This window comes from Camarhynchus parvulus, chromosome 5 (genome assembly GCF_901933205.1).
Source record: "Camarhynchus parvulus chromosome 5, STF_HiC, whole genome shotgun sequence".
Lineage (NCBI taxonomy): Eukaryota > Metazoa > Chordata > Aves > Passeriformes > Thraupidae > Camarhynchus > Camarhynchus parvulus.
The window spans coordinates 50875427-50887393 of NC_044575.1; the positions used below are offsets into that span (position 1 = coordinate 50875427).

The window sequence follows — 11967 nt, forward strand, 5'->3', positions numbered from 1 at the left end:
GCTGTACCAGGAGCAGCTCACAAGCCTTCCCCCCATTTCTGCCTTCAGCTGAGATAAACCCTGTTCTTACTGCTCTTTTATTCTCCATACCTGCCTTTTCATGTCCTTACCTTCTCCACCCAGACTAAAATCATCTGATGATTACTCTTTCTCCTCAGAATCTCCAACCATTTTCAAAACATAGCAACCAAGAACCCCACTCACCACCCCACAGCACCTCCCACTGCTGGAGTGGGAGCTGAGGCGGCTCAGTGTTAGTGCCTGCAGCTCCAGCTGAGCTCAATGAGCACAAATGACCATCCTTCTCCACCCAAACACAGGGCTGGGACTCGTTACTCCCACAAAAGGCTGCCCAAAATTAGCTACAGATTCTTTTTAGCAGCAAGGTCTGGGCTCCATGGGCTGCTTGGTCTGTGAGGGGCTGCAGGTGAAACGGTGGCTGCAAGGGAGACAGAGCACAGCCCGGGGCCCCCCACAGCACCCCTGAGCCCTTCTGGGCAGGGCTAGGCAGCAGTGACAGCCACACAGAGCATTCCAAGGGAGATCCCGGGTGTCCCCCTCCCAGGGCACACAGGTGATGCCACCACTGAGCCCCGTGGCTGCAGTGGGAATGAGGAGGTGGCCGGAGGGTCCCAGAGGTGCAGCAATGCTCACTCCAGGGTTCATTCCCATCATTTCCCAGTGCTCTGCCTCTCCTCGTCACTCTTGGCTCTGCATAGAACTTGTGCCACCCCAGCAAGCTCTGATTTCCCTTGAGTCCAGGTTTCTTATGGTCTGGCTGCTCCATGTAATGCAGGGAATGACTCAGAAACACCCAACACACGTTCTCAGGGCAAGAAATACTGGAGATAACATGCAAGTTTCACCTGAATTATTCTCTTAGAGATAAATTAGTTTTCCAGAGAGGTTAAGACTTGTGCCATCACTGACCAAATGGAAAAGTCTTTAGCATTATGTAAATTTTAAATCCCAGTCTTACTAACTGGAAGACATTTTCACCATTTTTTACACATTATGGAAGATCTTGTAGAATAGATTTTAGTTACAAGTCACACATACCTTAGAATCTCCCTTAGGTTTGATACTATTGAATCCTATTTTTTGACCCTGAGGTCTTGAAGCAGTAACTAAAGCTCGCTGCCATCTGCTCTTCTGATAACCTCCAGGACTGAACATCACAGAGGGAAGCCTTTTCCTCCTGATCATTGCTTCTGTCACCCACACACCAAACTGGAAGCCAATAGTGGTGCACACACTAGAAACTGTAACTCCCTTTCTGCATCTGTTGATGCCACATTTGTCATAACAGCAGCAGTACATCCATCACTGACGGGTGGCATTGGAACACAGGGACACCTCACCCAAGCTGAGCAAAGAGCTCCTGCGAGGGACAGGCCACTTGAGATCACAGCACACCTCACAGTCCCCAGGCAGGGCTGTGGGGGAACCACAGCTCCTGCCTCACTGCCCAAGGAAATGATGTCCTTGCTTCCACTAAGGTGCAGGCACCAGTCTCTTCTGCACTTTGAGGTAACCAAAGCTTGAAATGATTTTGAACTTCTCATGTCATGATACACAATGTGAGGTGTGGAAGACTAATGCCTCACTGGTTACACACATCCAGCCTTCAGCAGTTGTGTAAGCAGCATTGAAGCAGCTGATTTTCGTATCAATCTTTTCATCTTTGATACCAAATTCAGATTTGGAGCCGTGTGATCACCTCAGTCTACTGAAATGACATAAAACACCAGCTTGTATTCCTCAGCTTGCAGTGCATCCACAAAACAGGGGTCTGTCTGCCTCTCCCTGCCCTGAGGGCTACTTTGATCACAACTTGTCCAACTCATTTTGGTTTGCCTAAAACCAGGTTTATGTACCTGCGAAATACACTTGGCACCAGAAACTCATATCTTTTCACCTTACTACAAAAGGAACACCAACACACCAGTGTAATATATATGTGAATCATTTTATACTGCAAACTCCTGCATCATGGAGCAAAACAAATGGACACAGGACACCTGCAGGGCAAGCTGGTCAGAACCTGTCCTTAAAGCCCTCCTCCTCCCAAATAAATTGAATTTAAGACACTGTACCAAATACAATCTGCATAAAGTCAGCAAAAGGGCACCCAACAGGCACCAAGGCCAAACTGAAGGAAGCTGTTGACAAGGAATTTTAGTTTCTCTGCTATTCCAAGACAAATGCCAAGGAATACAGAACATAGCACAACCACCTCGTTCCCTGGCAGGCTCTGTGCTGTTTCTGGCAGCTTCTCAGGTAAAAGTTCTGTATCACCTCTCAGCAGCACTATGGAACAGAGGTGCAGCTCCATTCACCCAGAGTTCAGAGCAACTGCTGAACCATCCCATGAATTATACCCCAACTCAGAGCAAATAACTTTTCCTGAGACCCTTCCTGCTCTGGTGTGGCACTGGTGTTGCAGTGGCATCACCAAGCACATCCCATTCATTATGTATTGAGGGCAGCAGCTGGAGCTCAGGATCCAGAGCAGCAGCTCATGTGGGCATGGGCAGAGCACGTTTATTTCAGTGTGAACAGACAAGTCACTGACACAGCTCAATTCTTAACACTTTTATTCTTACAGTTCTAGGTTTGAACTGTACATGCAGAGTTGCATAAGTCACAATAGAGATTTACAGTGGATTCTATTCTATGGTAGAGTGCAATCCAGAATCCTTGAACAGTATAAAAAACAACTTTAAACATCAAGACCTTGTTAGGAGCAGAAGGATTAAAGCTTCCCCAAGAGATTCAGCTCTCCTAGATACCTAGTTACTAGGTACTGTATGTTAGACACTTAAGAATTGAAGAGCTGTGTAACACTAAACAAACTTGAACACCCTGATGTCTTCCCATCTTCGTTACTTCTTTCAACATTTCTGGCAATTAAGAATAAGTCAAAAACCCTGCCACCTGCAACCAGCTAATACAGACAAAAATAACTACTCCTTACTTGCCTGTTTAGGGTTGTACAGTGTTAAAGAAAATATTCCCTCAATGGCATTTTTATCTCACATCAGCTGAAAAAGCAATGTAACAAAAATAAAGGTATAACATCTTCGAAAATAAATATAAAGAGGGAATGCAGACAAAGTGTCAAAGATTTTTTTTTGGCAGGTAACATTCATAATATACAAAATATAACTTATTCATATTAGCCAAGAAAACATTCATGAGTTCCTGTAAACTCGTTTAATCCACCTCCTCCATGCGTGATGTGTCATCATCTCCTTCAAGAGGTGGCATCTCCTCAGTGACTGCTGGACTGGCCTCCTCTGCAGCAGTGTCATCTTCATCGATGCCTGTGCAGGAAACACACCCCCATTAATGCTGACAGCACAACCCAGACCGTTCATCTCCACAGTACTACAGCCACCTGAGGATTTGTTTCCCACACTACCAAGCAGGACCAAGACTATTAATACACCCTGAGCTCACAGGAGCCAGAACAGATTTGGTAACTTACCCAGCCCAAGTTTGATCATTCTGTAGATGCGGTTGGCATGTGTCTGAGGGTCTTCTAAGCTGAAGCCAGAGGACAGCAGTGCTGTCTCATACAGCAAAATGACAAGATCCTTCACAGACTTGTCATTCTTATCAGCCTCTGCTTTCTGCCTCAGTGTTTCGATGATGGAATGGTCAGGATTAATCTCGAGGTGTTTCTTTGCTGCCATGTATCCCATTGTGGAGTTGTCCCTCAATGCCTGCGCTTTCATGATCCTCTCCATGTTGGCAGTCCAGCCATACGTGCTTGTTACAATGCAGCATGGAGAAGTAACTAAACGATTGGACACAACAACCTGCAGGGAATGCAAAGCACAGGTTTGCAATTGAAGCATTTCAACAGGTACAAGTGATTTACCCTGAATTAATTTTAAATTGACTTTTGCACACAGGTAAACCAAGTACTATTTTTACCTTTTCTACTTTCTTTTCAAGGATATCTTTCATTATCTTGCAAAGATTTTCAAACTTTGCTTTCTTCTCCTCCTGTTTCTTTTTCTCTTCCTCATCTTCTGGAAGCTCCAGACCCTCTTTTGTTACAGAAACCAGGGTCTTGCCTTCAAATTCCTTCAGCTGCTGCACACAGTACTCATCAATAGGCTCGATCATGTAGATCACTTCCAGCCCATGTTTGCGGAGACGCTCCACAAAAGCAGAGTTGGCCACCTGATCCTTTGTTTCACCTGCAAGAAACAACACCAAGATGAACCTCAGCACTAACAGCAGCTTGTTCAGCTTCTGCAGAGCCTATGCAACAACTGTGCTTCAAGACCCAACCACGGGTGAAAAAGGGCACCAACAGCCCAAAAGACACTCAAGCTGTTTAAACTGATGCTCCAGCATTTAATACTCTTTAACAGCTTTGAAAGCTAATTTTTATTTCCTGCAATCCCAGGTAAAAAATGCTTCCCATTCCTGCCAGGCAAGAGAACTGGGAACCTGTAACATCACTTATAAAGCCCCCAGAAGGTAAACAGTCTTGGTCTTCCTGACCATTTCAGGTCCCCACTCACCAGTGATGTAGTAGACGTGTTTCTGGTTTTCCTTCATCCGAGTGCAGTAATCCTTCAGGGAAACCATCTCATCACCAGATGCAGATGTGTAGTACCTCAGCAATTCTGAGAGCTTCTTGCGGTTCTGTGAGTCCTCGTGGATGCCAAGCTACAAAAAAGCAAGAAGAAAAATCAGTAAGTGATTCCTTCAGGTAAATACTGAACTGTGGTAGTTTAGCAGCTCAGGCACAACACCAATCTATAACTTCAAGTATCAGCACTGGTCAGCAGGAAGACTACAAACCTTGATGTTCTTGGAGAACTGCTCATAAAACTTCTTGTAGTTCTCCTTGTCTTCAGCCAGCTCAGTGAAAAGCTCCAAGCACTTCTTCACCAAGTTCTTCCGGATCACTTTCAGGATCTTGCTTTGTTGCAGCATTTCACGAGAAATATTCAGAGGTAAATCCTCAGAGTCTACCACACCTCTCATGAAATCTGTAAACAACAGAATTACCTTTGTTAGTCTTAAACAAGTATTGCCAGTCACTCTACCTACATATGCCTCTGTCCATTAGAAATTATCCATTTGTTTCTATAGAACTCCAATAAACATGAACTAAGCAATACTTTTAACTGCTCCACAGCTGTTTAGAACTGAGTTTTCCCTCTTCCAAGTATCTTTACATACAAAAGGAAACTACAGAATAGCTAAGCAGTTCTTCTAACTTTTCAGGGAACACTTTCCCCAGAATTATACTCACTCAGATACTCAGGGATCAGCTCCTCACAGTTGTCCATGATGAAAACTCTGCGCACATACAGTTTGATGTTGTTCTTCTTCTTCCTGTTTTCAAACAGATCGAAGGGTGCACGCCGTGGGACAAACAGGAGAGCCCTGAATTCCAGCTGCCCTTCCACAGAGAAGTGCTGTGAGAAAACAAGATGATAATTTTAGTCAGTTTGCCTGGTTCCACCATGATAACCACTTAACAGCTCTCCCAATGCACAACACAAACTGCAACCCACTGGAGATCAGATTACAGAGCAGCTGAGACATTGGTGAGGAACAGCCTGTCCTCAGACAGACACACTGAATTAGTGTTACATTACGACCAATTCAGAACACATTCAGCTCCTTCCACAGTATGCTGAGATTTAGAAAGCAAATGAGTTCCTATGGCACTTCCCATCATCAAACAAAAGGCACAACACCTTTTTCAATGACAAATTACAAACATAATCAGTTTTTGTACTTATATATTAACCTAGTCTCAAGTTCAAGCAGACATGGCGACTGAACTATTAACAGGGAAGGCACCTACACACTTCATGAGTGCAAATTCAATCCAGATTATGAACACCAATGCACCATGGATCAGTTTAGCAGCATGTTAAGCAACAGCTTCAGTGCTGTATGCTATAGTTTATGTATCTACAGATACAGCAACTGCAGCTGTGTCTCAAGAGAAAAACTTACTTTGACAGCGAGGTGGTCTTCCCAGTCATTAGTCAGACTTTTGTAGAATTCTCCATATTCCTCATTGGTTATGTCATCTGGATTCCTGGTCCAAATGGGCTTGGTCTTGTTGAGCTCTTCATGATCAATGTACTTCTCCTTAATCTTCTTCTTCTTCTTCTTATCTCCATCCTTCTTCTCTTCTTCTTCATCAGAACCAACATCCTCAATCTCTGGTTTATCTTCTGTCTTTTCCTCCTTATCTTCTTTTTCCTCTTCCTTTTCCTCAGCCTCATCATCACTCACCTCCTTATCACGCTCCTTCTCCACCTACAAAACAGCAGCAGTACTTGAATTGCAAAAGCTGTAAATTTAGTAAGTAACAACTCTGAAGTACCCCTTGCAGCCTCACGAAGCCAGCAAACTTCAAGAACATGGTGTCAAGCTCTCCCTCCCACACTCCAAGGACTCTCATTCTGGGTGCTGACACAAGTGGGTGTTTCCACATGCTATGAGCCAAGTTCTTACTCTTCGGTTTCCTTACACTGAATGACTCCTAACATTAACTGTTTGAAAACAGGTAGTATTGGCTTGGAAAATACTGGGGTTTTCTTAAGATAGTCCTGTGAAATAATATTTTAAATAACAGAACTACATTTCCCCAGAGCTTCCTCAGTGTAATAGCTGAGAGAACTCAGACTAACCAAATAAAGATTGACTACTCCTTCTTACATGAACTCCCACTTGTGAAACTGAAAATACTTATTTAGCATTTCAAGCAAGGTACATACAAAGAGTGTAATGGGGTAGCCAATGAACTGAGAGTGCTTCTTCACGATCTCCTTGATTCGCCGCTCCTCCAGGTATTCAGTCTGATCTTCTTTAAGATGCAGGATGACTTTGGTTCCACGGCCCAAAGGTTCACCTAAAATGGAGTTTACATGTTTTACTTTGCTGTAGCAGAGCAGATTCAATCGTTAACTCTTTAAAAACCACACTGCTCTATCAGCTATTTTTTCACTTTAGCAAAATGAAGCTTCTGTGTATAAAAACAGCCTGGGTTATGCTTTCTCAAGTTTACTACATATACTTCAAAAACAAGCTTCAGAAAATGACTACTATTCAGTTCAGAGCCTTTAAAGACTCCGCATACGAAGTTGTTTTCCAAAAAATACTTTTCCATGTGTAAACTTTGAAAGCTTAATGCACCATTTACACCTGGGCATTCCATACCTATCAAATTATACTAACTGAAATTACAAGATGTTACCTGGATCTATACCTGATGCAATACACTACTTGAATACGTTTATTTTATGTCTTTTCCAAGGCAGACTACGCACTATTGCCAAGCATCTTTAGAAGAGGTCATTGAGCAGGAACACCGAACACTCACCATTATCCAGTCTGACAGTGAAGGACCCTCCAGCTGAGGACTCCCAAGCGTACTGCTCATCATCGTTGTGCTTGGTGATCACTGTCACCTTTTCGGCAACCAGGTAGGCGGAGTAGAAACCAACACCAAACTGACCAATCATGGAGATATCAGCACCTGCCTGCAGGGCTTCCATGAAAGCCTTGGTGCCAGACTTGGCAATGGTACCAAGGTTGTTGACCAGGTCAGCTTTGGTCATGCCAATGCCAGTATCCACAATGGTTAGAGTGCGATCATGCTTGTTTGGAATCAGGTCAATTTTCAGCTCTTTCCCAGAATCCAGCTTGCTTGGGTCAGTCAAGCTTTCATACCTTATCTTATCCAGAGCCTGTAAGAGAAGAGAGAAACATGATTTAATATTCCCTGACTACCCCTAGAGAATTTCAGTAATTGTCAGAATTAACCAGAGTACTTTTGGTACTTACATCTGAGGAATTGGAGATCAGCTCACGGAGGAAGATTTCCTTATTGGAGTAGAAAGTGTTGATGATCAGAGACATCAACTGAGCAATCTCAGCCTGAAAGGCAAAGGTCTCCACCTCCTCCTCCATTGGTTGGTCCTGAGTTTGCACAGCTTCCGGCATCTGTGAAAGGAGAGGGAGGAGGTGAAATTCCATCCAGAACAGCTTATCTAACATATCCCCTTACAAGCAGCGACAACGGTATTCTGAGAGCAAGTTTTTTAACCACGTGGTTTCAGCACCAGAGAACACACACATATAAAAAAGCCCTTCCCAGACCTTATTTACAGACAGTAACTACTCAGAAGTTTTAAGGGATGCAGGAAATAATTAACTTTTACAATACGCTCATTTTACACTCATTTTACCCTGCAGCACCAAGGCTAAGACCAGACTGCTCCTCTCTCCTTCCCTAATTTACGGATTGATATGACTTTTATTTTCCCGTTTCACACAAGCACCTAAAATCTTTATTTGGATTATTTCTCTCTTAGCCGCCTCCTCCTATTACTTTGCATACGCAGCCATCCCCACCTCTGACTTAGATACCAACACTGCTCAGTCGAACTCGCTTCTCTGGACAAATATTTGCATTAATTAGTACTCGTCCTTCACCGGGTATAGCTGCCCGTCGGCCCCCCTTGCGGGAGCCAAAGCTTCACCCGACAGGGATCTGTCCAAGCCCACCCCCGCTCCAATGGCGCAGAGCGGAGGGCACCGAGCGCAGGCCCGGCCCCCGCCGCGAGCGGCCCCGGCTCCCCCCGCCCGCGCGGGACCGCGCCCCGAGCCCGCGGGGAAGCGGCAGCGCAGCGCCCCCTGGCGGCGCCCGCCGGAACCGCCGGACGTTCTAGAAACTGCCAGAGCCTTCCCTGGCTGCCCCCGCCTCCCGCCCGCGCATTCCCCACCCCCCAAAGCGCTGCAGAGCGGAGCAGCCCCCGAACCCGCTCCTGGCCCCATCTCCTGCCCGCCTGTCCCCTCACGCCGCTTTCTCCCCATCCCCCCTTTTCTTTCCCTCCTCCATCCCGCTTTTCTCCCGCTCCTTCCTTCCTGCCGCCCCCCACTCTCGCCTCCTCCCCCCGCCGCTCCCTTCCCTCTTGGCTCTCTGCTCCTTTCCTCTAACCCCCATTCCTTCCCCCCGCAATACTCCGTTTTTTTTACTGCTTAAGCCACCTATTTCTTCCCCCATCTCCGCCACTCCTTTTCTCCTGCTCCCGGATCCCGTTCCCCCTTCCTTCCCTCTCTCACCCCCCGCCGCTTTCCCGATCCGGCGCTCCACTCCCCCCCCCCCCTCCTCCATTTTGCACTCTCATGGCTGGGGGCCCATTCATCGAGAGCGGATCTCTGCGGCCACCCGGTACCTCCGCACCGAGGCGTGCTTGGCTCAGCCTCCCACAGCCCTCCCGCGCACGCTGTGAGGCGGAGGCAGCGCTGCAGCTGCAGCCCGGGACAAGAACAGCCTTCCCCGACCGCCCTCTGCGCCCGCCGCTCCGCTGCCATACCGGAACCCCCCCAAGCAGCTGCTCGGTTTCCCCACTTCCACCGCCATTCTTACAAGAACGTAAATTTAGTAAACTGGGTTCAGAATCATCAACCCTAATCCTCCATTTTACCCATATCCAGGACTGTAAGCCCCCATCACCTTTCCCAGGATCTACAGAAGCACAGAGAAAAGCACGACCAGCGCCACGCGGCTCATACAGCACACCCCACCCCCACCACCCACGCAACTCCGAACACGAGCCCCGCGCCCCCGCCACCGGGCCCGGGACTCGGTCGGAAAACGCTCCCTGCGCCGATCCACCGCCGGCGAGCGCCGGCTGCTGCCCCCACCGCTCACCTTGGCAGGGGGATGGGGCGCTGCTCTCCGCACTGACGCTGTGACACAGCCCTCTCTCTCCGCTGTAGCCTCTCTAGTGCGCGCTCCCCACAGCCCGCCCGATTTATATACGGCGGGATCCGCCTCCTTCCAGAACCATCGGGAACCTTCACCGCAGGCGCGGGGGGGCGCGGGGAGGGGGCCGCGAGGCGGGGGCGGAACAGGCCAGCCGAGGGGCGGGGCCGTACCGCCCGCAGCCAATCGCAGCCGTCCGCGACAGGCGCCGCGGGGCTGGCGTCTGAATGGGCGCGAGCGCGCGCGCTCCCCGCGCCCCGCCCCGCTGCGCCCCCAGCGATTGGCCCGGCCGGGCCTCCGGGGGGAGGGGGAAGCAGGAAGGAGGCGGGCGCGTGCGCAGGAGCCGCGCGGGGCGGTGCCGGGCGGTGCCGAAGGGGCGGGGCCCGGGGTTGTTGCTCGAGTGCCGGATGACGTCACTCGCTGCCGAGCCCCGCTCCGAACGTCCTAGAAGGGGGCGGAGCCAGGGCCGGGGTCTCTATCCCCCCCCATCCTCCCCCATTCTACCCCCGCCCCCGCCAAGCGGCAGGGAAGGGCCTGGAAAACTCGGGGTGCCCCCCCGCTCCTCCCGGGAACGGCCCAGGGCTGTGGTGTGGGGCGGCTGTCACCCTCTCTGTCTCCCCGTGCTGAACCCCTGTCTCTGCTGCGCGGCCGGTGCGCCGGCGTGCGGCTGTGCGAGAGCGCGGGGGTGCTCAGGTGTGCGGGAGTGCGGGGTGCAGGTGTGTGAGGGTGGGATAGTGCGGGTGCAGTGTGTGAGGGTGGGAGAGTGAGGGTGCTCAGGTGTGCGAGGTGCAGGTGTGTGAGGGGGAGAGAGGGTGCGGGAGTGCGGAGTGCGGGTGTGTGAGGGGTGAGAGAGTGAGGGCGCTCAGGTGTGAGGGTGGGAGAGTGCGGGGTGCAGGTGCGGGAGTGTGCCGGACGGAGTGCTGCTGTGCAGGTGTGCGGCGGTGCGGAAGTGAAGGTGTGCGGGTGCTCAGGTATGCAGGTGTAGTTATGCGAGCTCAAGGATTTAAGTTACTTAAGGATTTAAGGTGCGTGGCTGTGCAGGAGTGCGGGGGTGCAGGAAGGTGTGCAGTTGCGTGGCTCTGTGTGTGCGCAGGTGGAGGTGCGGGCTGTGCAGCTCTGTGTGTGTGCAGGTGGAGGTGTGCGCTGTGCAGCTCTGTGTGTGTGTGCAGGTGGAGGTGTGCGCTGTGCAGCTCTGTGTGTGTGTGCAGGTGGAGGTGCGGGCTGTGCGCTCTGTGTGTGTGCGTGTGCGCTGTGCAGCTCTTTGTGTGTGTGTGCAGGTGGAGGTGCGGGCTGTGCAGCTCTTTGTGTGTGTGTGCAGGTGGAGGTGTGCGTTGTGCAGCTCTGTGTGCGGGTGGAGGTGCGGGCTGTGCAGCTCTGTGTGTGTGCAGGTGGAGGTGTGCGCTGTGCAGCTCTTTGTGTGTGTGTGCAGGTGGAGGTGCGGGCTGTGCAGCTCTGTGTGTGTGTGTGCAGGTGGAGGTGTGCGCTGTGCAGCTCTTTGTGTGTGTGTGCAGGTGGAGGTGCGGGCTGTGCAGCTCTGTGTGTGTGCAGGTGGAGGTGTGCGCTGTGCAGCTCTGTGTGTGTGTGTGCAGGTGGAGGTGCGGGCTGTGCAGCTCTGTGTGTGTGTCAGGTGGAGGTGTGCGCTGTGCAGCTCTGTGTGTGTGTGTGCAGGTGGAGGTGTGCAGCTCTGTGGCTCTGTGTGTGCGACAGGTAGAGGTGTGCGCTGTGCAGCTGCCGCCGTCCCTTCGGCTGGGACCAGGGGCTGCGGGAGGGCGGCACCGCTGCCCCTGCCCTGCTTGCCGGGCAGGATCCGGCCGCGCTGCCGGGCGTAGCCGGGTGAATCACTGCTTAGGGATGCTGTGGTAACGCGTTTCGCCTGCTCAGGGAAAACAACACCGGTTCTCATGCAGCAGGTATAAGTCTGCGAGTTAACAAAATTCTGCCTCTCGGTCTGTGCACTTGCACAGGGTAAAAAGAGCCATGGGACCAAAGCCAAGCGGCTCAGCAGACCTACATAGCTATGCAGTTACTTAAGGATTTAAGTGCTAATAGTAGACATGAGGCGTAGGCCAGTGCTGCTGGGTTTGTAACAGCCCAGAGCCTGAAACCCGCTGGGATTCTCAGCCTGAATGTGGCCTTTGCCAGTTCATCTGGGAAATCTCGGTTGATGTTCAAAGGGCACGCAAGAGACACCTTTATGCATATAT

General features: G+C 50.2%; 1 protein-coding gene across 1 annotated transcript; it reads right to left on the reverse strand.

Moving 5' to 3' along the window:
• Positions 1-2580: 2580 nt before the first annotated feature.
• On the reverse strand, positions 2581-9905 carry HSP90AA1 (heat shock protein 90 alpha family class A member 1). The gene is made up of 11 exons (XM_030950103.1): positions 9710-9905; positions 7837-7995; positions 7373-7739; positions 6768-6901; positions 5998-6306; positions 5282-5447; positions 4825-5015; positions 4542-4689; positions 3943-4211; positions 3491-3824; positions 2581-3326 (listed from the first exon to the last, which is right to left on the reverse strand). The coding sequence occupies exons 2-11, from the start codon at positions 7993-7995 to the stop codon at positions 3217-3219; spliced, it is 2187 nt and encodes a 728-aa protein (XP_030805963.1). The 5' UTR covers positions 9710-9905; the 3' UTR covers positions 2581-3216.
• Between the last annotated feature and the right edge of the window lie 2062 nt (positions 9906-11967).